At 40.2% G+C, this 27,288-nt stretch overlaps 1 protein-coding gene across 11 annotated transcripts in view; it reads right to left on the reverse strand.

The window, feature by feature from the left end:
- opa1 (OPA1 mitochondrial dynamin like GTPase) overlaps positions 1-27,288 on the reverse strand; it is a 132,314-nt gene that overhangs the window by 60,733 nt on the left and 44,293 nt on the right. For all 11 annotated transcript variants that reach the window (XM_041212596.1, XM_041212589.1, XM_041212561.1 and 8 more), the window contains 5 exons: positions 25,446-25,518; positions 25,141-25,213; positions 16,105-16,220; positions 7,539-7,603; positions 7,385-7,461 (listed from right to left, as the gene is read on the reverse strand). In XM_041212596.1, coding sequence (XP_041068530.1) covers positions 7,385-7,461; positions 7,539-7,603; positions 16,105-16,220; positions 25,141-25,213; positions 25,446-25,518 — 404 coding nt within the window. The remainder of the gene's footprint in view (positions 1-7,384; positions 7,462-7,538; positions 7,604-16,104; positions 16,221-25,140; positions 25,214-25,445; positions 25,519-27,288) is intronic.

Raw genomic sequence — 27,288 nt, forward strand, 5'->3', positions numbered from 1 at the left:
TCCTGAAGGTGCTGACTCAACAACAATTTGCATTTATATAGTACCATTAATGTAATGAAACATCCCAAGGTGCTTTACAGGAGTGCATAAAGCAAAATTTGATGCCATGCCACACCAGGTATAATTAGGGCACTTAACCAAAAGCCTGGTCAAAGAGTTAGGTTCTAAGGAATATCTTAAAAGAGGAACGAGAGGCAGAGAGGTTTAGGGAAGGTATTCCAGAGCTTTGAGCCTAGGCAACTGAAGGCACGGCCACCAATGATACTCAATAGGCCAGATAAGCAAAGATATCTCAGAAAGCAGTGGGGCTGCACGAGATTACAGAGATAGGGATGGAAAGGCCATGGAGGAATTTGAAAACAAGGGTGAGAATTACAAAAATGAGGTGTTGCTCAACTGGAAGCCAATGTAGGTCAGCAAACACAGGGGTGATGAGTAAACGGGACTTTGTGCGAGTAAGGGCATAGGCCCCAAGTTTAGAGGGTAGAATGTGGAAGGCCTGCCAGGAATGTGTTGCAATGGTCAAATCTAGAAGTAGCAAAGTCTTGGATGACAGTTTCAGTAACAGATAAACTGAGACAGGGCTAGATTGAGTGATGTTAAATAGATGGAAATAGGCAGTCTTATTATGGATATATTATATATTATTAAAATAATACGGTGTGGATATATTATCAGATCATCATCTCCAGGTGAAACATGACACCAATGTTGCCAACAGTTCTGATGAAGAGTTATTTGGACTCGAAACATTAACTGTATCCCTCTCCGCAGATGCTTTCAGACCTGCTGAGTTTTTCCAGGTATTTTTGTTCTTGTTCTAGATTTCCAGCATCCGCGGTATTTTGCTTTTGCCAACAGTCTAGTTCAGCTCTTGCTTGGGTATGGAATTAAAAGCACAAAGCTTTCTCTGTTAGGCTGCATAAATAGCCATTGTTTATGTATGAGCGCAGATAGTGAGTGTTGGTAGGCTAAACAACATAGGGTCCTTCACAGCCAAATCAGTTTCTGTTTTCGAACAACGTTTGCACTTTCTGGCAGGGGTCTCTCATCAGCTGATTGATTTTCTCTCCCTAGCAACATTTTCTCTACATTTACCTTATCAAACCCTTTTATAATCTTAAGACATCAGTTAAGTCACCCTTTAGCCTTCTCTTTTCTAGAGAGAGCCTAATTAACTAATGAACTGAGTGCATAAGTGCATGCTTCCATATAGCTTTACTGCATTTTTCTTAAGTGTAGCCCTTTAAATACAACATCTATATTGTACCAAATTCTACAATGTATACAGTAAATAGAAACACACACAATACTTAAAAGATAAACCCCTTTTCAGTCATTTTGAAAGTCTTGCACATTTTAAACCAATGCCTCCAGTTAAGAAGTATTCATATTTTATGTTTGTTGCAAGCTTCCTTCACCAATCCTAATATATTAAAATTGCATTTCCATATCATCAGATTGTAATCCATCTTCTGTTGGCCAGTCTAACATTTTCCTAATAACTGCTTATGCACCAGCACATGCATTGGAAAGACAGTCACCAACTTTGTCCAACTAACAAAATGGGCATGGAAAAAACATACAGACCCACAGGACCAAGGTGCTTAAGTACAAGGCCTGTATCCTCAGCACATTGCTGTGACGGCGAAGTCAGGACAACTTATACCTACCAAAAGCAAAGGCTCCATAACTTACAGCTCCAGTTTATTTGATGCATCCTTGGCATCACATGGAAAGACAAAGTCAACAATGAAACAGCCCTTTTTAGTGCAAACTTGCCAAACATGCTATCACTAATTAAGTAAAGGGGGTTTTGCTGGCTTGACCATGTGCACGTTATGCAAGATGGCCGTATTCCTAAGGACATGCTGTATGCAGAGATGGCCCATGCCAAGAGAAAAGCAGGATGCCCAAAGCTCCGATTCAAGGATGCTTTCAAGAGAGACATGAAAGCCCTCAATGTCAATCACAACAAGTGAGAAACTCTAGCTGACTATCGATCTAAATGGCAATACCAGTTGTGGGCAGGAGTTCGCCACCATGAGGACAAGTGGTTTCAGAAGCTCCAAAGCTGACGCCAGTTCTGCAAACAAGACGTCAGTCGGGATCATCCCGCACCACCAGCAAGGGACAACTTCATGGGAAGAATTTTCCCCCCGTTTGGGGGGAGGCGGGGGGGCAGTTCAGGAGCTGGCATGTGCGAGCGCGCCTCTGATCAGCGGCCATAATCGGGGGCACATAGCCATATTACATGGGCAGGCCAATTAAGGCCCGCCCAGCGTGATGTCCGCCAGGAAGTGCTATGAGCTCTCTGTGCAGGCGGAGGAGTGGGGGTCATTCCTTAAGCTGAGTGTGCGCTCTTTCACGCATGTGCACGAAAGAGCGCACTCATCTCCCTGAGGAGAAGTGCTGCGTCAGGGAGATCGGCGCCAAATTCAAAAATGTGAAATACAGATAAAATAAAATTTCGCTGACACGTCCCCCACATGAGTTGGGACATGTCCATCACTTTTAATTAAACTTTTAAAAACCTACATGAAACCTCATCTCGCCCGTGGAAGTGGCTTCATGCTTTTTCTGAAACCCTCCAGGGCTCCTGGCCTGCCCACCAACCTTAAGGTTGGAAGGGCAGGTCCTTTAACTACTTCAATTAGTTTCTAAATGGCCTCCATTGGCTGTTGACAGGTCGGCGGGCGCACAGCTGATTCGGCTGCATCCCCTGCCGACCTGAAAATTGAAATGACGCGGGGTGATGTCAGGAGTTCCGCCCAATGTCATCCCGTGTCATTTTACGTGTCAGCGAGCAGGCCCCGCCCCCACTCGCCGAACTCAATATCCTGCCCCATGTGTGGCACCTATGACAGAATTTGCCTTTCTAGAATCGTCCCGTTCAGCCATCAAAATAAGTGATGATCTCGTCTGACCTCACCAAAGTTCTGAGGCTATATTCCCATTAACTCTTACAGATGGAAGAATGTCAACCACTGATTACAATAGCAAGCAAAACTGGGTTCATTGCTAACATTTTGTTTTAACAAGAATGGATTATCTGAGCATGTGCTGAGCCAAATATTTAATATTTTCCATTTTAAAAAAGACTCATTTGAGAGTCAGTCATTTCTTTATTACAATAATGTAGCATTGTTCCACATTAAAACAATTATATAACTCACTTTCCAGTATTTGCCTTTGACCATAGCATACCATAGTCATCAGTTGATTATACACTTGTCTCAGCTACTGACAAATGCTAAAAGCTGATATCTGCCACCTGCTAAATTTGACTGCGTTGACAGGCCCAATACTGATTTTTTTTACATTTTTAGACCCATGGGTAAAATACCATTGCACTTGATTCATACCAACATAAACTCTGGCCAGTTAGTGAATATACTAACAAGATGCCAAACACAATAGTAAGCACTGCACAATTCATCATCAAATTGATTCGGTAACATTGATTTATTTTCTTCTCATTCCTTGAAAGTTATTAATCTATCACTGATTCCCAGAACAACTAAGTACTTTCTTAAGGGACAGATTTAAATCCTTTACAAGCTACCCAAAATATTTCACTCTATACTACTATTCAATAGGACTATTAGGATTTAAGCTAGGGTTTAACCCTTCAACTCTTAATGTTACTTTTTTCTTATTTTATAGACTAGATTTACAGAACTAAAGATTAACTACTTTAAAGCAGTTTTTTTGGGGGGCAACTGTATGCAGGTCTAACAGTACAGACAAAAACATGTTGGATTACATAACCTTTTGTTCTGACATTTCAAAATTACAAAAGGGAATACAAATAGGAAATATTTCACAAGAAACAGTAAAATGGGGCAAATAAGGGAACCATCACTGCTAAATATGGAGTACATCTCCTGATATCATGTTGTAGTGCTCAACTGCACAAATAATTATGGAAAATGCTTTTGCACAGTCTAACGAGTGTGGGTTAAAGTGCTTACTTGTGTTAAAGGACACTTACATCCAAATATTATCTACTCTTAATTCAAAGTTGTATAAATCAAAATAATTTAACCTTTAAATACAAATTCCCACCGCCGTTTAACACAAATTACTTGACAATTCATATAAGTACAAAAAAATTATTAAATTTTCAGGAATAAACTGCAATTATATAAACAACATTGATTTTAGAGCTCAAACTTTCTGTACCAATTCATTTGTTGGATTCTACATTCATGCTTATGTGATTGGTTTCGGTTGGAAAAAAATTCTTTCACCTTGGGATCCTGTGCTCAGTTAAGTTTTTCAAACCAAACCTGCGCTGAAATTTTCATGCAGTTCCACATTAACATCAATGTACCAACCATAATTTTGGACTAATTAGTCATTGTCACTCAGATTATAAACACCACACCAACGCTGAGCTAACCTAAGCTGGCATTGCTGAACCACGGAGGGAAAGCTGCATTATCAGAGATACAGTGCTGAATCTCCTAGTGAGACATTAAATCTCTCTACTGACATGGATATTTAGATACGAACAAAGAACAAGGAGTTCTCCCAGGCACTTGTCACCATTCCTCCCTCCAACAGTAACACCTAGTGAATTAATTACCATTGATACAGTAAAGCAATGCTCAAAATAACCAGTGTATGACATACTTTGAGACATTTCATGAAAAAAAATGTTATGGTGCTATTATAAATAGCACAAGGCACAAGATGGAATACTCTCCACTTGCCTGGATGAGTGCAGCTCCAACAACACTCAATAAGCTTGACACTGTCTAGGACAAATGCAGTCCACTTAATTGGCACCACATCCACAAACACTCACTCCCTCCACCACAGACCCACAGTGGCAGCAGTGTGTACCATCTACAAAATGCACTGCAGGAACTCACTCAGCCTCCTTAGGCAGCATCTTCCAAGCTCATGACCACTGCCATCTAGAAGGACAAGGGCAGCAGACACATGGAGCTTCCACCACCTGGAAGTTCCCCTCCAAGTCACTCACCATTCTGATGTGGAACTATATCACCATTCCATTACCGTCATTGGGTCAAAATACTGGAACTCCCTCCCTAACAGCACTGTGGGTGTACACCACATGGATTGCAGCAGTTCAAGAAGGAAGCTTATGACCACCTTCTCAAGGGCAATTAGGGGATGGGCAATAAATGCTGGCCTAGCCAGCGATGCCCACATCCCACGAATGAATAGAAAATAAATAAACTAACAAATGCAAATATTATAATTTAGATTTCAAGGGAAACAGTTGAGGCATTTTGTGATTTTTCTTTCAAGATATGTAATGAACTGACCATATAATTCACAAAAAGTGCGTGCTCAAGCAAATTATTCTTTGCTAACTTGTGGGAAAATAATTTTGTATCTTTTTTTCAGTATTTGAGCATTTGAGTGTTGCTCAAAAAAAAACACATGCTGTCAAAGCTTCTCATTTTGCACTTATCAGGATAGACACAAAAGTACCAATTTTCTTCAGCAATACTCAAGCTCTGTATGACCAAGCGACTAATTGAACATTGAGATGGTTGACGATGTGAAGGATCGCATGCGTTATAAATGCGCTGCTAGATTAAGGTTGGAAGGTACAAAAAACTGTTTCAGTTGAAGGTCTAATGAATATGATGAATGGAAATATACTTTTGCACCAAGATGGAATTTAAAAGTTAGGGTTAACACAGATTGTAGAATGTAGGGAATCTTTTTCCTTGTACAGAAGATACATTTTGTAAGGTGTGGGAGTTTTTGAGGCTACTATTGGATGAAAAGAGGAAAACTGACCTCGTTCACCACTTCTTGCCTCACTTCAAATAATTTAAGTTTACAACAAATAATTTGCATGAGATTTTGATTTAAATATAAATAATTCTTCAATATCAATTTTAAAATATAGGCTTAAATTTTCTGGCCCCGCTGTGGCAGGACCCATCATGGGGAATGCGGCGGGCCAGCCAAAAGGCCATTGACTTTCGGCGGGACCAGACAATCCCGGCAGCAGCTGGGTTTGGAAAATCCCACCCATAGTTTTGAATGTACTTTAACACTGTAGGTTTGTGTATTTCTTACAAACGTAAAAGCCTTTAAGAAAGTAATTTCCTCTTCTGTAGTTTGTTATACTGATAATGCAGTAATACTTCAAGCTTTGCATTGATTCAGAGTGGTTCCAGGCATGCACTGGTGCAGAAACAGTGATGTACGGTAATTCAGAATTCATCGGCAGGGTTTTTTGGATGGCAGAGCTTCCTGCCCCACACCACCTAAAGTTGGTATCACAGTAGCCCCACAGCTATTTAATGCTCCAAGGAGTGTTAATTAGCTGGAGATGGGACTTTCACCTCTCATTCAGGCAGACGTCCTGTGCTCAGAGAACCGCTGGCCAATCAGCTCTGTAGTTCCAGCAGCATCAGTGGGCAGGGCTGGGGCTACAAACAGCTCCTAGATTTTAAGTCCCAGAGTCTAGGACCGAGTTAGTGTGAGGCGTCTCATGGCAGGGAAGGAAGGTGAGGCCTGGGAGCGAGGGGAGAGGGGGTGGGGGCTTTGATGGAGTAGCTAGGAGGGAGAAAGAAGAAGCGTCCATGGGGAGCAGTCCTAGGGGAAGCGGGGGGGAGGGGGAGGTGCCCAATGTGGAAAGGGGACCCTTGAGGGAGGCCCTCCGCAGTTTCCTTCCTTTGACCTGAGCATTGAGGTCAGGTGGGAAGTGGCCCTTAAGTGGACAATGATTGGCAGGCTGCCCTAGGCCTTGCCTGACTCAAGTAAAATGGCAGACATGTAAGAAGCAAGCAGGAGAGCAGTGGGATGACCACCTTGGGACCCAGGCCAGTAGGGGCACCATAAAATTCTGCCCTACGTCCCGATCTGATTCTTGAATATACTTAAACATGGTGGTGTTGAGACCTCCACCCTAATAACATGAAAAATTTGGTATTAATGTTTTAATGTTGGAAGAAAGAAGATGTTCCTGCTTATGCTCTCCTAACATTAAAGATTTGCCACATGGCGAATGGAGCTTTGTTGCTGACTTTAATGTAATCTGCAGCGATGCAGTCAGCAAAATAACTCCACTGAGGACTATTTTTTAAAATTCACTCATGGGATGTGGGCATTGCTGGCTGGGCCAGCATTTATTGCCCATCCCTAATTGCCCTTGTTCAGAGGACATTTAAAAGTCAACCACACTGCTGCATGTCTTGGAGTCACATGTAGGCCAGACCAGGTAAGGACGGCAGATTTCCTTCCCTGAAGGACATTAGTGAACGTTTTGTAGGTAACAGTCTGATATTGATAGTTGTAAACTAAACTAATTATTTACATTTACTTTTAAGAATTAACATACCAATTGGATTGCACTTTATTGTTCTGCTGCAAAATAAAATAACATTACCAGTGTTTTGGAGTAACCTGGCTTAAGCTGATCACTTCGTCCAGAATTTCATTCTTCGCCTTTTCATACAGTTCATTCTAACAAAAAAAAATCAAGTTAGAAAGAATTACTAAATTATAAATAACAACTTAATTCAATGAGAACTGAATGTTACCCTGTCTAGTTCCCTCAGCCGAGGATAGTTGTTCTTCCATTCAGTTTCAAGGTTGAATCGAGTAGCTAAAATAAGAAAAATTAAAGACATTAGTTATAATAGATATTCAAATCTTAAGTCAAATGTGATAAAATTATCTGAAATATAAAGTGCCCTTTTGTAAAGTATTAACATTTGCCAGCAAGTGGTTACTTTAATGTCTTAATTAAAGCAGGAGCCACAACTGACAAGTGCAACAAAGAAGGTTATTTTCTACTCTGACAATTGCTGTGTAAAATCCTGAACCAGGATTTTGGATCCTTACTATTTTGAACTGCATGATTCTTAAAATTTATATTGGTATTGGAAATATTTCTAAATGACACGAGTGCCAGAACAATTATCTCTAATAGATTACATTTTCTGGCTTTCAGCTGATAGCTTCCAAAATCTGGAAACTAAAGTTATTTACTGTGATTCAGAGTCAATGGAAGTATGGCTGCATTCCTACTTTAATACATTATTTTTGTTGCTCTCCTGAGATGATCATAATTGCCACTGCTGTCATAATATTCTAAAAGGAAACTTTGCATTAATACCTCTTGGGAAAACAATGGTCCTACAGCTACAGTATTAAAATACTGCTGAAAAAAAGAGACATGCTGTTGAGGGTTTTTGTCTTGCACTCATCAGGACAGAACTGCAAGAATACCAAATCTCAAAGGGAACAACAATTTTTACTGCATGAGAAGAGGATGCTGATTGGTTGGCAAGCGGGCTCTGATTGATAAGAGGCATTGCCATGGAGAATGCACCAAGGCACACAGTTAAACTAGCAAGCTTTTGTTTAAGTTCAAACTAGGCAAGTTGACTGATTGGCCAAGCATTGCCTTGGGGAATGAACCAGGGAATGGCTGTCTTCCAAGCTTTTGTTTAATTAAAAATGGTGCAATGTTTGATCATGTTCATTCTGTTTGAAAAGTCCTGCGTACAGAGTACAGAGTCCGGTGTATGAATACATGTAGCTTCTAGCACATGCAAGTGAGCCCACACTGCCAGCCTGATTTATAACATTAAATTGGTTGTTAGTGTAATTCTTAGTACAATCAGAATTGTGCACAATTGTCCACATTTGTATGTCAGCCCAAGGCATATACAAGTGATTCTCCTTTACTCCCTACCTTATTTATGACTGGTTCTGCACAATATAAATTGGCCAAATGTTTGAGTGAGTTGCTACAATCAGTTCAGAGCAAGCTTTCCACATACATGGTGAAGGACTTTCACCTTTGTGAAGACTATACAGGACTTGCATATCGATAGCAATGCTATGCTGTGCTTATTCGACATTTCTAGCCTATTCACTAATATACCGCTCAAGGAAGCCATAGACATTTGCACCACGTCACTATATCATAGCAATCTAGATGTGCTACCATTGTCTGAATCTGTATTCATTGAATTTATGAACACAGCAACATGTGCAGTTGAATTCAGTTTTAACGATCACATGTATTCCCAAATAGATGGTGTTGCCATGAGATCCCCTCTAGACTCAAATCTCATTAATATCTTTGTCGGTTTTCATAGAAACACATCTTCAATGGAATTACCCTAACCTCCTACCCCTTACACATTTCCGATACATAGATGATATGTTTGCTATTTTTGAATCCGTAGCAGTATGTAAGAATTTCCTTACAAACCTTAAATGGGCTCCATCCTGTGCTCAAGTTCACCTTTGAAATATAGCAGTCAAACAAGCTCCCTTTCCTCAAGGTGCTGGTTGAGAAATCTGCCATTAGGTTCTCTACCAATTCAACTGCAAGCTTACTTTCATTTATCAATATGCGCATTGGGATTCCTACAGTTCCACATGCTATAAGATTGGCCATATCGACAAACTCGTAAATAGGGCCCAAGCCATTTGCTCACTGTGCAAGCTTGATGCCGAAATAGGGCACATCAAAGCTACCCTGCAGCATAATGGCCACCCCCGATCAGATCAGTGTGTGATATACAGTGAGCAAGAATGGGCCTAAGGCCACCACTTTCGATCCTGAAAAGTGCCCAACCCACCTCAGATTACCCTGGTGTCTCAAAAATTTAAGCAACAGATGAAGCTAGCTGTTTCATGCTGCTACTATGCAGTAGCAACTCGAGTGTCTTCTACACTAACGAGAATTTCTGCTATCAAGCCAAAAAGACATTCTGCCTACCACACAAATAAGTATTGTGACATATGAATTTCATTGCTGGTGTGATGCCAGGTATATAGGCCATACATCCCAACGAATGGCAAATCGTATCAAACAGCACGTCCCTTCGGCTGTTTGCAACAGGCAAAGTATGGACCATACTCAACTAGCCCAAGCTTGTAAAACTCAGAACATAGTGTCCAACATTAGATGCGATTCTGCGATCGGACAACACTTAAGAATTACACTAACAACCAATTTAAGATAATCAGTTGGGCTCGCAGTGTGGCTCTCTTACATGGGCAAGAAGCTACAGAGCTCTGTGCTCTGCAAACAGAAATAACCTGTCCACCTTTTTCAACTAAACAAGAGCTTGGGGGGCAGCCATCCCCATGATGACCTTGACTAATCATTGTTGACCTGCCTGGTTTGAATTCAAACAAAAATTTGGTAGTTAATTGTTCCCTGGTGCATTCTCCATGGCAATGTCTCTACCAGTCAGAGTCCACTCGCCAACCAATCAGCACCCTCTTCTCATGCAGGATAAATGATCATTCCCTTTGAGAATTGGTATTCTTTCAATTCTGTCCTGAGTGCAAGGCGAAAGCTTCAACAGTGTGTCTTTTTTTTTAAAAGCAATACTCAAGTTCTATCCTGCCAAGCGACTATTATAATACTTCTCTCAATAGCATGGTACCACCTTCCTGATCAACAGAGTATAATCAGCTCTGAACTTTTTTTTGGTGAATGAGGCTCTTCAGCAAACAAATAAACAAATCTGGATTATGTTGTATCATTACATATTTGGTCATTACAGGTATTTCAGTATGGCTCAGTTGGCAGCACTCTTGGCCCCTGAGTCAGAATCACAAATTTGAACTCGCTCCAAGACTGGAGCACATAAACTTGGTTGCTGCTCCACTACAAGATAGAAGGTGCATTGCAAAGTCGAAGGTTAAATCTGTGACTCAGGTAAACATTAAAGGTCTCATAGTGCTATTTACAGAACAGTAGGTTGCTCTTCCTTTGTTGCAGTTAATATCTCTCCATCAAATCAACATAATCAAAAATGGATTAATTTGACATTCATCTCACTGCTTGTGGGATCTTGCTGTGCACTAAGTGGCTATCATATTTGGCTACAACAGTTACTTTTTTTTAAAGACATTCATGAAATACGAAGCATTTTAAAATATAAGGCACAAAATAAACAATTATTTTGTATAAAACAGTTACATAAAACATCTCGATGCAAAGTAGAGTTACCAGTCAGACTGTATAATTTACTGACTCTTAAATTAAAGTGCATCTCAGTGACTTGACATAGTTTGCAACCCCTGTTCTGTTGACAATAGATGCACCTAATCATGTGTTCTTAAACACTGCTGGATCACAAACTTATGGTGGGAAAATTTATCAACAGAAGCTGGATTAAACGCATGAGTGTTCTGCCATATTTAGCCTGTTCTACATTTACTAAGCTTAGGAAAAATGGTTATAAAACATTTGAATTTTAGGAACAGTATATTTAGATTCTTTTTCAATGCGCTCAATCATAAGCTCTTTATTCAGCACTTAATTCAACATTCTAACTGTTCTTTTGCACAGACCAGATTATTTTTTCCTAAAACCCAATTGATAAATCATGATCTTCTCCTGGCAGCTAGTTCACCACTCAGTTGAGCTTGTTAGATTGTAAACTTTTTTGTAGAACAATATTACAGGAACAGACATTGCAAAATACCCCTCAACTTACCACAAAAACTATTGACCACTAAAAGGCAACTCTCCCTGGGATCTGTTAGATCAAAAGTTATTGAATTTGCAGAATGCTTCATTTTTCATTCTGCAGAAAGTGTGTAATTGCTGCTGTACTTATATACCCTGCTGAATTTTGACCAATACTTAATTGTGAAATTAAAATCCTATGCACAAAAATGATGGACAAATATATGTGTCCACAGTTAAAAGATACAAGTCCTTTTGCTAGTACATTTTTCATTAACTTGCTCCATATTACAAAGGACTGATTTTGCTGTATCATACAATATGACAGTAAGTTTCTTTAGCCTAATGTCACTTTCCTCAGTACAAATTTTCATCAGACTCAGCTTCAATTACTTTTCCCAACAACCACCTAACTTCTTAAAACTTTAAGCAGCTAAAATGAACGGCAGATCTTAACTTGTCCAAACTGCAAGGTTGGTCTTCACATCTCAAACATCATATCCACATTATGTACATAAACATATGTTATTACATCAATGCACACATACCAGTCATCTCTTTAAAATTCTTTGTATCCATTGTGTGCATAACTTTTCTCCTCTATATTTTAATAGGCAAGCATGTACATTCGTTCTCTTTCAGTCTTTCTCAAAAAGCACAGGAGGAAAGCAAATCTTTTATGGATATCGAACAATCTCCACTACGTGAAATATTTTACCTTTACCTTGTCCCTCACAATTATAAAAATAACAGGGCCCTGACAAGTCAATTCCCTTTCCCGACCTTTCATTATGCACTCCACATATTGCAAATTGTAGGTTTCAGCTAGAGGTCAGCAAATATTAATGATTTGGACTTGAACGTAGGGGACATCTTCAAGAAGTTTGTAGACAACACAAAAATTGGCCACGTGGTTGATAGTAAGGAGGGAAGCTGTAGACTGCAGCAAGATATCAATGGACTGGTCAGGAGGGCAGAAAAGCAGCAAACAGAATTCAACCCAGAGAAGTGTGAGGTGGTACATTTGGGGAAATCAAACAAGGCAAAGGAATACACAATAAATGGGAACTAAGAAGTGTAGAGGAAGTGAGGGACCTTGGAGTGAATGTCCACAGATCCTTGAAGATAGCAGGATAGGTTGATAAGGTGGTTAAGGCGACAGATGGAATACTTCCATTTATTAACAGGCATAGAATATAAGAGCAGGGAGGTTGTGCTGGGGCTATATAAAACATTAGTCAGGCCACAACTTGAGTACTGTGTGCAGTTTTAATCACCTCATTACAGAAAGGATGTAATTGCACTAGAAAGGGCACAGAAGAGCAAGTTGCCGGTACTGGAAAATTGCAGCTATGAGCAAAGATTGGATATGCTGGGATTGTTTTCTTTGGAACAGAGGCAGCTGAGGGGAGGTTTGATTCAGAGGTTCAAGGTTGTGAGAGGCCTGGATAGAGTACATACATACGAACATATGAACTAGGAGCAGGAGGCCACTCAGCTCTTCAAGCCTGTTCTGCCATTCAATAAGATCCGATTGCAACCTCAACCCCACTTTCCTGTCTACCCTGATAGATTCCTAATAAGGGGGTGAATGGCTTTCTAGCTCTGTCTAAAAAATATTCAAAGACGCTGCTTCCACTACCTTTTCAGGAGAGTTCCAAAGACTCATGATCCTCAGAAAAAAATTCTCTTCATCTTAAATGAGAGACCCCCTATTTTTAAACAGTGACCCCTAGTTCTAGATGCTCCCACAAGAGGAAACATCCTCTCCACATCCACCCTGTCAAGACCCCTCATGGTCTTAAAGGTTTGAATATAGTCACCTCTTACTCTTCTAAACTGAAGTGGATACAAGCCTAACCTGCCCAATCTTTCCTCAAAAGGAAACCCACCCTTTCCTGGTATTAGACTAGTAACCCTTGTCTTAACTGCTTCTAACGTATTTGCATCTTTCCTTAAGTCAGGAGACCAATACTGTACACAGCACTCCAGATGCAGTCTCACCAATGTCCTGCACAACTGAAGCATAACCCACCTACTTATGTCACCAATTCCCCTCACAATAAATGATAACATTCTACTAGCTTTCCTAATTACTTGCTGCACCTGCATACTAATCTTGTGATTCATACACTCGGGCACTCAGAACCCTTTGCATCTCAGAGCTCTGCAATCTCTCGCCATGTGGATAATGTGCTTTTTTATTCTTCCTGCCATAATGGATAAATTCACATTTGCCCAGACCTTTGTACACTCACTTTACCTATGTCCCTTTGTACCCTCCTTGTGTCCTCTTCACAACTTACTTTCCTACTGATCTTTGCATTGTTAGCAAATTTAACAACCATACCTTCGGTCCCCTCAACTAAGTCATTTATATAAATTGTAACAAGTTGGGGCCCTAGCACTGATCCCTTTGGTACACCACTCATTACATTCTCCCAGCCACAAAAAGGCCCATTTATGCCAATTGTTTCCTGGTAACTAGCCAATCTTCTATCCATACCAATATGTTACCCCTACACCATGAGCTTTTATTTTCTGCAATAACCTTTGAAGTGGCACCTTATCAAATGCCTGCTGGAAATCTAATGGATGGGAAGGACCTATTTCCCTTGGCAGAGAGGTCAGTGACTGGGGGCATTGATTTAAAGTGATTGGTTGGAGGATTAGACGGGCGGGAGATGAGGAAAACTATTTTCACTTAGAGAATGATAGTGGTCTGGAACTGGCTACCTGAAAGGGTAGTAGAGGCAGACAACCTCAATTCATTTAAAAAAGGTGCCTGGATATGCACCTGAAATGGTGTAATCTCCAGAGTTACAGACCAAGTGCTGAAAAATTGAATTAGGTTGGGTGGCTCATTCTTGGCTAGTGCAAACACAATGGGCAGAGTGGCCTCTTTCTGTGTTGTAAATTTTTCTACATTTTCTAAATATCTAAAAAAGGAGGAACGTGCAGGGATATGGGGAGAGGGCAGGGACGGCAGGACGTGAATTGCTCCTTAGGAAAGCCAGCATGGGCACGATAGGCCGAATGACCACCTTCTGTGCTATAACAATTCTATTAAATAATTGGACCTGGCTGCTCAGGTGCAATTACACCCTCTCACCAGGAGGTGGTGCACAGCATAAAGAAGTTTCCATTAGTAGTTTCTGTTATAAATGTGGATGTAGCTATTTATTGTGAAAAAAGTTAATAGAAAATGTGCACAGATGTTACACATGAGAATATTTATTTCAAATATCACTATTTATTTTCAGAGGACAGTGCAGTGGCACAGCATGTTGCATTTTAGTTAGCTTCTATCACTACTGATTTTAATTCCTTTATTTAGCTTTGCCTCTGTATGATTTCTGTTAAATAATGAGGTTAGTGTTTCTTACTCAATGAGGAAGAGGGTGCAACAGCATCACCTACAGTTGCACAAATCAATGTCTTCCTGATTTCAAAATGGTCTTCTGCAAACAGCATAAAGAAACTAATGCTTAAAAAATACAATTCCCCTTGTTCTTAGAACAAATTTTACTTTCCAATTAGGTGCCACTCCCGCTGACTAATCTGACTAATTAAAATTCAAGCAAGATCCAGGAACATTATAGAATACCAACATGCTTATTTTAACATAGTAATGCATTGTGTCACTGGGACAGTTGCTGCTGAATGCATATTTACGAGTCTCTCATTTACTTTATTTCCACTTAGAAAAATAAATCTAACTGCTATGATCAACTTTGGTGGCTGAAGACTCAATTAATTCAGCCCATACAGGCAAGAGTGCGGTGGAGGCAGATTCAACCACGGTTTTCATAAGAGAATTGGATAATATCTGAAGAGAAAAAGATTGTGCGGCTTTGGGGATAAGGCAGGAGAGTGGAACTAGGTGAGTTGCTCTTGCAAAGAGCCAACACAGACACGACAGATCATTCAAAATAAAAGGCAAACACGCATCAACAACTCCTCCAACTTTTTACTACTGGGATTATGCTTAAATTATAATAATAATGAAATGGAGAAGGGTGCTCATAAATAAATTTGAACTCTCATTTTACAGAATACAATGACAGGAAATAGTATTTCTCATAAATCAAAAAACATCATTTTATTTTTCAGACTTCCATTTCTATCTCCTAAAATCCCAATGCAAAAAAATTAAAACAACTGTTCAATTTCTGGTAATTTAAACACTTTCACTAGAATTAATTCTACGCCTTCCAAGAAATTGTTTAAGCCACAGATTCATTTTGATTCATTCATGGGATATGGGCTTCACTGGCTGGGCCAGCATTCATTGCCCATCTCTAGTTGCCCTTGAGAAGGTGATGGTGAGCTGCCTTCTTTAACCGCTGCAGTCCATGTGGTGTAGGTACACTCACAGTGCTGTTAGGGAGAGAGTTCTAGGGTTTTGACCAGCGACAGTGAAGGAACGGTGATATATTTCTAAGTCACGGTGCTGAGTGACTTGGAGGGGAACTTCCAGGTGATGGTGTTCCTATCTAGCTTGTCTTTCATATTACACCCAAAACAAATGTCAACTTTTTACATAATAAAACAAAACAAGGACGTTTTGTGCTTCAAGTATTCAGAATAACAACTCAAATTGTAATCCAGTTTTCAAGTGAACTTGGTTAAAAACCAATGCGATGTTAATTTACATTTACCTTTAAATGCATCGGCCTGTTGTTCCACAGATTCACGCACCATTTTCCAGAAACAGTCTGACACTGCTAGGCTCAAGTTCTTAGTTGTCACTTGATGTGCTTTCAGCATCCCTGTCCTATAATGTAAAGAAACTCAAAATTGGTCTCATATACCAACACATGCATGTATAAGGCATAACATATAGATCTAATGATATATTAAATACATTTTTATTGCTCATTGTTAAGTAGCCTGGTAGTAGCCACTGTTCAGTGTTCAGTTTGAATGACAGTCAGTTTAAATCCTAATCTCAAAGACAGTTGCAAGCTCCCTGTTCTTACTGGCTGAGTTCTGTCAGCTCCCAACCAAGCTAATGGGCAGAATAAAATAAAGCAACAGAGTGCTTCAGGAAAGAAAAACCAACAGGGTCAGTCCTGCTCTCCTATCATCTAACCACAAAACACTAGTGATAGCCTTCATGAGAAGTGCTTAAGTCAAGTCAACCTGCTCTCCCTCCTCAATGTGTGAGGACAATGATTATTCATTACAATGAACAACCTAAAGTGGGAGGAAAAGGGAAAGTAAGTTGTATCAAGTTGGGCAGATGATCAGCTGTTGATATTTACATAAAATATACAGACGTTATACAGCATTATTTTCATATACCTGAAATATCATGACAATACTTTCACCAAGGTTTCCAAGGACATTATAAGCTATAAGCATTTTAACCATTAAAGCACAAACGGAAAAGTTGCTACAGCTAACACTCTGAATCGCCCATAAACCTATAGGGGTATACCATTTTATATAACAATACATCTTCCAAATTGTTCTTACTTTTCCCGTTCATATTTGCAGATTTATAGTCGCAAAATCTTTAATGATAGGGTAGACTATCCTCATTGAGGGAGGTAAATGAGGTCTCTGGGATCAAGGTGGATTAAAGGTGGCACACTCAAGAGCAGAAGTTCAGAATGTGTAGCAAATGGCAGCCCCACATTACTCCAGAGCACTGTTGATGATTGACCAATTTGGCTAACTAATGCAAACTGTCACTTAGAAGCACAAATTCTTCTCGCTCTGCTCCAGGAATCCAGCAAGCCAATAGCCCAATGGATAGGGTAGTCCTGGATGGTCAAGTGGCTTGAAGCTCACCAGTGCCCTGTAATGGTACATGTCAAAGTTTCAGCTGATTATACTCCATTAATATCCATGCACGTATTTGGAGTTATATGCCAACCTATACCTAAGCTCTCTGGAATTAGATAAGTGGAATGTGTTGCTATGGGAAGAGAGGTTGTACTTCCCATTGGGGCAAAAGAAACTTTACTCAGAGATCACTACTTAGAAACTTAATTGGGAGGCTTAAACATAGGATGGCTGTGTACAGTCACCCAGCTGATTAAACAGTATAGAAATATTCTATGCCATGTGCAATTAGTAGTAATGATCTGCCTAAGGGCGGGTCCTCTACTCATTTCTCCAAGCCTCGTGGTCTTGCACTTTCTTCTTTACCCTCCCATTTTCAATTTCAAATATCCAGTCCATTGGGATATGTGCTATATCAGTATTCATCATTCCCTTCCTCTTGGTTTGCAACCTTCTAACCTTCCTTCAATCACCTCCTTCAGCAAATTCTCATGCCTTAGAATATGGCTGATCCAACTTTGTTGCCTTTTCCTGATGATATTCATTAATGATCTTTCCTCCTCCACAATCCTGAGAACTTCTTCATGGCTAGTGTTCTCCAACTGACCCACTCCATCCTTCTCCAGAGTCACATTTCACAATTTTTTAATTTTTGGAAGTACATTTTCCTCAAGGTCCACGTTTCAGCCCTGGACACAGAGACATTCCAAATCACAGTCTTGATAATTTACTTATTAAAATTGCTACTTATTCTTATGCTGAACACTTCTTTATGTTTGGAGAATGCATTCTTTGCCATTGCTATTCTAGCTCCAATTTGCTTATGAGTGTAACTATCTTCTAACAAGACACCTCACAGGTACTTAAATTGTGATACCTGTTTCTGCTGTTGACCAATTATCATGACTTCTGATTTCCCACTATTATTTCTGCCAATCTTCACAACTTTCATCTTTTTTACATTAATTTTCATTCTGTAAGCTTTCACCATTTCATTCATTCTATCCATTAGTATTTTTAGACCCTCTGCTGTGCTAGCCACTAGGATCTGGTCACCTGCAAATCCCACTACCTTCACCAAATAATCTCCTACTTTGACACCTTTTTGTATTTCATCTCATCCTTCATTTATCATGGATTCCGCATAGATATTAAAGAACAATGAAAGATAGCCTTGTCTCAGCTCACATCCTATTACACCAGGTTTGGTTTCACCAAATACTGACTTGGTTGTAGCAGTCTGTTCCATGTATAGAGCTATAATCATTCTTTCCAATTAACTCTGATTGCCTCCAGCACTTTGAACAGTTTTTGCCAATGCACCCAGTTAAAAACTTTTTCATAATTCACAAAGCAGATGTAAAATCTCTTGTTGGTATTCTTTGCTTCTTTTCCTTAACATTCATCACTGCTATAGCCTCTTTTGTTCCAAAAACCTTCTAAAAACCAAAATGATCACAGCCAATGTAATAGCTTGCTTTGGCTTCCAACCTATTTGTTAAGATCTTTAACATTGCCTTGGATGCATCTGTAATCAAAGTTATGCTCTTCATATTTTGAGGTATGTGCCTTCTTCACCAATGGGACTTCTATTCTGGCCATTCTTCCTTAGTGTAAATCTCCTTACACAAGTTAATCAATTCTCTTGCTGCCTTCCCTCCAAGTCCTTTCAAAATTTCTGCAGGGATTCCAAAACATCCTTCCGTTTTTCCTGGCTTCATATCTTTTATCCTAGATGATATTTCCCAGGGTCCTAAATCACCTTGGGAAATATTGTCTTCTTTCTCCGGTTCTGTTGACTTGCCATCTTTATCATACAGGTCTTCGATGTATTCTTTCCATCTATTCTCTATTCCTCGGGTTCAGTAAGCAATGCACCATCTCAACTATCAATTTTCACTTGATTACCTCTTCCTCCTTTAGTTAATTTATTTTCTCATAAGGACTGCCCATTCTTCCACTTTTTGTATTCTTCAAATTCTCTGCACTGCTCTCCCCATAAATTCTCTCTTGCCTGGTCAGTTTCTCTTTTTAGTTCACTTTTAGTTTCCTATACATTCATTTAGCTTTATTTGTATTTTCGATCTTCAGCATTTCTTTTGAGATTCATGGCTTTCTCTTTCCCCTTTAGCCATGCCAATGTTTTCTTAAGCACGTCCTAAGGTGACACTTTTCAATCTACTCCAATGACTCTAGTGATTGCTTTCTAAACTGTTGTTAACCTCTACGTTTTCTCTACTGCTTCACAAAACTTGACCCGCTAAGAGCCCTGCATCTAGGCTTTTGATTTCCCCTTTTGATTCTCTTCAGCTGAATTTTTACCTTCATGACAACTAGATTATCTGTATCTGCATCAACACATGAATTCCTCATGCTATTTTGATGGGTCTCTACTTGACAAGGATGTAATCAACCTCTTCAGATCCCCAGGTGACTTCCAAGTGATTATCCTTACAGGTGGTGGATCTTCTGGGGAGAGGTCCTGTTTGCTTTAAGCACACAAGGAAGGCAATGGGAAATCACCTTGTGCATTCTTTTCCCTAGTCATTTTACTCATGGCTGACACAATTCAAAGGTATAAAACTAATGAACTAAATGAGGCCCACAAAATGCTTAACATCGCATCTGACAGGGGAAGGAGTAAGGCTTTTCAGGTCGTCAAAATATGAAATCCTTATGGAAAACAGGAGAGAATGGGAATTTGGAATGCGAGGGTGAGAAGAGGAAAGCTGGAAGATGTTGAGAAAGAAATGGAAAACAGCATGAACATTGTCTGAAGAAGAAAGATGGAAAGATTGCAGTGATTTTGAAAGTGAGGATACAAGTGCCATTTATGCAAGTGGTGAACAAAGCAGAAGAGACATTGCTAGAATGTTGGACAAATAAATAGCAAGGTGTGTGATGAGAATTGATCAACACAGTAACAGGCTGCTGAAGGAGGTGTTCCAGGCTGATCCAGTGTATGTTGTTATTAAAGCAGGGTACATGCCACAGCTGAGCATCCAGATGAAGAAGCAGGAGACAGAGTGCCTGAAACTGGAAGAACTGATAGAAATGAGAAAAAAAAAGCTTCTTGATCATGGGAGATTGGAATGCCAAAGACAGTGAAGACCAGAGATGAAAACGACATTGGAAGCCATGGCCTGGGTGCCAGAAATTACAGAGGAGAGATGCTGGCTGAGTTCTGTCAAAGGTGGAAGCTGTGCATCACCAATATCTTTTTTCAAAAATAAACTGATGAGGCCAAACAAAATTAAGGTGCACATTACTGCTAACAATGAAAGTTTTAAACAAAAAGAGTTTTAATGGGACACCAACTCAACAGCATCCAGTGCAAAAATGAGCCTTCCAGGGAGTAAAACCACATTATAATGCTCTTAAGTATACTTATTCTCTAACAATTATACTGGCTGAGAGAACAGATACCAATATTTAACAATGGTAATAACGGGCATTGCAGCCTGGCATACTGCAATAAGGAGCTTGAACTCAAACTAATCAGCTGTGTACTTTAGAACATTAATTAGCTTTGGCCTCATGTTAATTATAAAACCTTAACCATATTAGGAAAAGTTAGAAGTGTTTGGGTCATAGTTAGCTACCACCCTATCTTTATATAGAGTAATCTTGACTGCTTCATTGGATCTACAAAAATGCAAGCAGAGGAATTTCCACAAGGCCCACTTGATCTTTTAGTTGAACTTTGGAAGAAACCCGAGAGAAATGACTTCTCCAAGATTTCTGGCAATCTCCTGCTGGTGATCATTTGTAATTTGGATATGTTCCTTTACTTCAGTCAAAGAGGACTTTGCCCTCCCAAGAAGTTATAAAATAAAACTGTTATAAACCTTTGACATCAGCTCGAATCACAGAATAACACAATGCAGAAGAGGCCCTTTGGCCCACTGAGTCTGCACCCACGCATTAGAAACACCTGACCTACCTGCCTAATCCCATTTACAAACACTTGGCCCATAGCCTTGAATGTTATGATGTGCCATGTGCTCATCCAGGTCCTTTTTAAAGTATGTGAGGCAACCTGCCTCCACCACCCTCCCAGGCAGTGTATTCCAAACCGTCACCACCCTAAAAAAGTTTTTCCTCACATCCCCCTAAACCTCCTGCCCCTCACCTTGAACTTAAGTCCCCTTATAACTGATCCTTCAACTAAGGGGAACAGCTGCTCCCTATCCACGCCCCTCAATCTTGTACACCTCGATCAGGTCGCCCCTCAGTTTCCTCTGCTCCAACGAAAACAACCCACGTCTATCCAACCTCTCTCCATAACTTAAATGTTTCATCCCAGGCAACATCCTGGTGAATCTCCTCTGCACCCCCTCCAGTGCAATCACATCCTTCCTATAATGTGGCGACCAGAACTGCACACAGTATTCCAGCTGTGGCCTCAACAATGTTCCAATATCTGAAACGAATCAAGCTGTAGTCACTAAATTAGGGTATAGCTCCACCTTGTGTTTAAAGTAAATTTATAAAAGTACTTTCTCCAAGGTGCAGCTTTCAGAAACTCTATAAATGCATAAGTTGCAAAAGACTATTTGTCATATAATTCCACTATTCACAAAGAAGTCAGAGCAACCTGCCTATAGGAAATTGTAATATGTTAAAGGTATAGTGAAGACCTCATAATCAAAGAATAAACTTTACACCTGAGCACTTCTGGCTAAGATTTCTATCGGCGCAGAAACTATCAATATCAAGTACTTCAAGTTTAGCTTCCATTTTACTATTTTAATTGAAATCTTCTCATTAAGTTAATAGTGCTCCAAACTCAAGAGTTAGAGGGTTGCAGAAATTCAAGCTTCGCCTTTAAGACAAATGCAACTCATGCAGTGTTAATCCATGGCTATGATATTAGTTCTATTGCAGTAATTGAAATAAACAAAATTCAACTCCAATCCCCCTTACTAATGCTGTGAACAAAAAAATTCAATAAGTAACTGATTGAAAAGCCTAATATGTCCTGATCGTCTCAATCTCTTTATTAATGCTATAGAGTTACATTGAGAATTCAGTTGAATTTTTCAAACAATATAACTTAAGCTGAAATGACATTAACTCATGAATTCTTTAAATACTGCATTAAAATCTTGAACTGTTACAGGTACACTCACAGCAAGGAAGAATATTCCAGGAGTTTGACACAGTGATAGTGAGGGAACGCCAATACAGCTTCAGGTCAGGTTGGTGCGGGGTTTGGATGGGAATTTGCAGATGATGGTGTTCCCACGTGACTGCTGTCCTTGTTCCTCTAGGTGACAGAGGTCACAGGTCTGGGAAGGGCTATCACAGCAGCCTTGGCAAATTGCTGCAGTGCACATTTGTAGACAGTACACCCTGCTGTCACTAAGCATAGGCAGTTGGGGGTAGAGGGTGCTGATCAAGCAGGCTGCTTTGTTCTGGATGGCTTCTTGAGTGTTGATGAAGCAGTACTCATAATACCCATTTATGCGAGGCTTTTTAGAGACAGTGGGTACCTTCTGACGATTATCACAACAGAAAGATAATGCTAAAACACTATCATTTAGAAATTTTAAAAAATGCAATATGCCATACATTTTCGGAGGGAGACGTAGGAGAACAGGGCTATCCCTTTACGGCCTGCACAACAAATAATATCAAATTAGAGAGATAAGGATGCAGATTTGAAGGTGTCTGGAAGTGGAGGAACAAAGTTGCCAACTTGGGAGGAAACAAAAGGGTAAAAAAAAAAATCAGCAGGCATTTGTTTTTTTTAAAAAAGTCTTTATTAAGTCTTTATTTATTTCTGTTAAGTTAAGTTCATCTAATAGAGGCATGGCAGAGCATCCCAGGTCCATAGAATGCACAACCTATTCCATGTGGGAACTCCAGGATGCTTCTCATGTCCCGGACAGCCACATGTGCAGGAAGTGCTATTGGCTGGAGGAGCTCGAGCTCAGATTCTGGATTTGAGCAGCAGCTGGCATCACTGTGCAAACGCGTGGCTGAGAGCTACATGGATAGCCCTTTTCAAGAAGTGGTCACGTTGCAGCTCAAGGGTATGCAGGTAGAGAGTAAATAGCTGACCGTCAGACAGTCAAGCAGTACCAGGCAATACTGCAGGGTACCTGGGTGCATTTCACTCTCCAATTTGTATTCAGTTCTGAATACTAATGAGGGTGATGGTTCCTCTGGGGAGTCCAAGTTTCCTTCTCCACTCATCTATCCACTTAGTGTCCTGTGCTCCAGACTACCCCTGAGCCACACCAAAGGAGACCCATAAGCTACCTAATACACTCAAAAAATACCTAAATACACTCAAACCTGGTTGCCTTTGTTATAGAAAAGCAACTGTCTTCCTTAAAAGTGTTATGATCTCAGCTGAGGTTACCCCTGGACAAGCCTAATCCCAGAGTGGGACCCAGCTTGATGGATCCTAAATTTTATTTGTCTGTTTAGATACATGGAGAATAACTACTGAACTGAGTCACAGGGGTCAGCTGATGAACTTTTAACAAAAGAATAAAGCATTTATTCAACAAGAAAAGGTGAACCAGATTACAATGCTCCTTCACCCACAACTATACCTTTACAGATGTGTACTGATTTGTAAGGAGAACACAGGCTACAAAAGCCATCTTATACTCTAATGTACACAGTAAGAACACAGTTCATGTAAACCTACGGCAACCTGTGGTCAGACACACCACACTCTGAAAGCAAGTGCCATCTCAACCAGATGCTATGGATCTCTCTCCTCAATTCCCCCCAGACGCTTGTCACACCATGAGCCAACCAGTCTCACAGAATTCTATCCTTTCCATGAGGGTTTCCAATCTCCACTCTCCAAGACCTCGCCTTGGAATCTTCTCCCAAACCAATCCTTTCTCTCAGACACTTTCCACAAGGGTTCACCTCCAGGGTTTCAAACTCTCTTTCTGATGTTCCTCTTCTCTGGGTCACCACATGCATTCAAGCTGTCTTCCACACACATTGTCTCTCTGACTCAGCTGTCATCAGTACAACACTGCTTCACATGCCCATAGCAAAGAGTTACAGACCTTCAGTTGTCTCTTTGGACCTTCTCACGTTAAATGTGCTTTCTACAGCTTTTGTCTCTTTAAATCCGAACCATGGAGCCTTTCTCTCTGCCCCTCACTCTTAACTTCACTCAACAGGACCTTTGCCCAGGTTCCTGTCCTTTCTTCGACTAGAAGGTCTTCTTTGGATTTTCTCTTCTTCCACTCCCCTGGATTTTTGGGGTTTTTCTTTAGCTTGGGTATCTGCCCCTTTTGCTCCAGTCTCTCCTGGCAGTAACTTTCAGAACCAACTGCACTCAAACAGCTTCCAAACTGAAACTGCTGTTTCTCTTGTGGTGTGTGTGTGTGTGTGTGTGTGTGTGTGTGTGTGTGTGTGTGTGTGTGTGTGTGTGTGTGTGTGTGTGTGTGTGTGTGTGTGTGTGTGTTTGTCTGTCCGTCTGTGGGAGGGGCCTGCCACTCCGGGCCCCTGTTGCTAGGCAACACTTCAATCCTTCTACCCTTGTATGTTTACCTTTACTTTATAGGAATCGTAAAACTCATTAGAAATGTAAGCACCTTTTTAAAGTGAAACTAAAACTCCATTTGACCATTCTTAATACACATAAACAGAAATACAAATCAAACTTTAAAAGTAAAACTCATTCCTAACACCTACAATATCAATATAACTTACTTAACTATGTCTATTTCCTAATAAAAGGCTGAATGAGATTTTTAGGTATTCTGCTTTGATGCCTGAAACTAAAGCAGACTTTTCCTCTATGTCACACTGTGTATGTCATACCTTCAATTATACAACACCAAGTTCTCACTTTTACCCTAAAGCAAATTTTGCCAAAGCCATATAAACCATCAAAACAAAACTCCAAAAGCTGAAAAACTTACTTCAACAATTTTGAATTCTGAAAGAAATCTCCTTCGTAGTCCTTTATGGAATCAATACTTTCATTGGTGTTGCCTGTTTAAAACACAAAACACATACAAGCATTTTTTAAAAATTTATACTTTAGTACATTACAAAGGATTGTGACTATTCCTTGGTAAAAAATGCTTGTTCATATTCTAATTTCAGAAAGCATTGAAGCAGTGTGTTTTTCTGACAAAAGATTTAGTTAGTGACATAACTGATCTGTATTAACATTCTAGACCTTTTAAAAAGATGCAATGGAACCTTGATGTGGCTTGCTTACCTCTACCAGTAACAACTGCAAAGTAACCCAAAGCCTTCATTGGGAACAACTTGCCTTCCACAATCTGTTGGATCTGTAGTTGTGCAATATAAAAATTTCAGAGATAATTTGAGTGTCAAGTTGAGTCTCAAAAGAATCAGTTTGCATGCAATCACGTAATAATGTATAGTATATAGTATAATCATAGACTTAAAATAAAAATCAATTGAAGGAGTGCACAACTGGGGAAAAAAAATCAATAGATAGCTAATGCCAAGATAATAAATGCACATTTCAACTTTGAGAGATAGGCTTTAAATTTGAGATTTTTGTCAAGTGGTTTGCTATGAGAAAATCACTTTCATATGGATAAAGACTACTGGATTTTCACTGACAAAACTTTAAGGGTTCAGAGCCATGGTCATGCTCACTCCACCTGTCCTGTTTTAGAGTGTCTGATTTTTTAAAAACCTTAGTCTTGCTTCATTCCCCCAGGATTTTCTATACTGCCCTTGATTTTATTCACATTTTTAATTCATTCATGGGATTTGGGCATCTCTGGCAAGGTTAGGGTTCAACAATTCCATAGAATGTCAAGGACAGGTGTTTCAACCCTTTCAAAAGAGATGGTTATTGTTTGGCACTTGTGTAGGGATTGTCCATTCCTAGATGCCCTTGAAGAGGTAGTACCGCTGCAGTCCATGTGGTGAGGACACTCCCATAGTACTGTTCGGGAGGGAATTCCAGGATTTTGACCAAGCAATGATAAAGCAATTGCAATATATTTCCAAGCCAGACTGATGTGTGACTTGGAGGGGAACTTGCAGGTTACAAAGTTGCCAGGCACCCACTGCCCTTGTCCTTCTATGTGGTAGAGGTCATGAACTTGGGGGCGTTGTTGAAGAAGCTTTGGCGAGCTGCTGTAGTGCAACTTTCTCAAGGGCAACTAGGGGTGGGCAATGCTGGTCCAGCCAGCGAAGCCCACATTCCGTGAACAAATAAAAAAAAGCTTACAGATGGCACACTCTACAGCCATGACGCGCCAGTGGTATAGGAATTAAGCGTTTAAGGTGTTGGATGGGTCCCGATCAATTGGGCTGCTTTGTCCTGCCTGGATGGTGTCCAGGATTGTTGAGTCTTAGAGCCACATGCATCCAGGCAAGCGTATTCCACTCGTGTCTTGTAGATGGTGGAAAGGTTTTAGAAAATCGGGTGGTGAGCCACAGTGAGTCACTCACAACAGAATTTCCAGCCTCTGACTAGTTCTTATAGTCACAGTATTTATGTAGCTGGTCCATTTAACTTTCTGGTCAATAGTAACAGTCAGGATGTTGATGATGGGGGATTCAGCAATTTCACAGAATATCAAGGACAGGTGTTTCAGCCCTTTCAAAGGAGATGGTTATTGTTTGACACTTGTGTGGTATGCATTTAATTGCTACTTAGCAGCCCAAGGTTGAATGTTGTCCAGGCCTTGGTGCATGTGGGTGTAGACTGCTGTGTTATTTAAGGACTTGCAAATGGAACTTAATGAACACCATGCAATCACAGCAAACATCCCCACTTCAGACCAGATGCCCAGGGCCTAGGATAGTGCCTGAAGAACATCTAGGGCAGCGATGTTTGGCCTCTAACAACCACAACCATCATCCTTTGTGCTAGGTATAACTCCAACCAGTGAGAATTCCACCGCCCCCACCCCCACTGACTAGGACTGCTTAATCCATATTCAGTCAAATGCTGCCTTGGTGTCAAGAACAGTTGCTCTCACCTCACCTTATCGCCAATGAATCTTATCTACCAATAGCTGTAATAGGACTATGTGCAACATATTAATTGTGAATTATGTAGACCTCAACCTAGC

The sequence above is a fragment of the Carcharodon carcharias genome, chromosome 2, assembly GCF_017639515.1.
Source record: "Carcharodon carcharias isolate sCarCar2 chromosome 2, sCarCar2.pri, whole genome shotgun sequence".
NCBI classification, from domain to species: Eukaryota; Metazoa; Chordata; class Chondrichthyes; order Lamniformes; family Lamnidae; genus Carcharodon; species Carcharodon carcharias.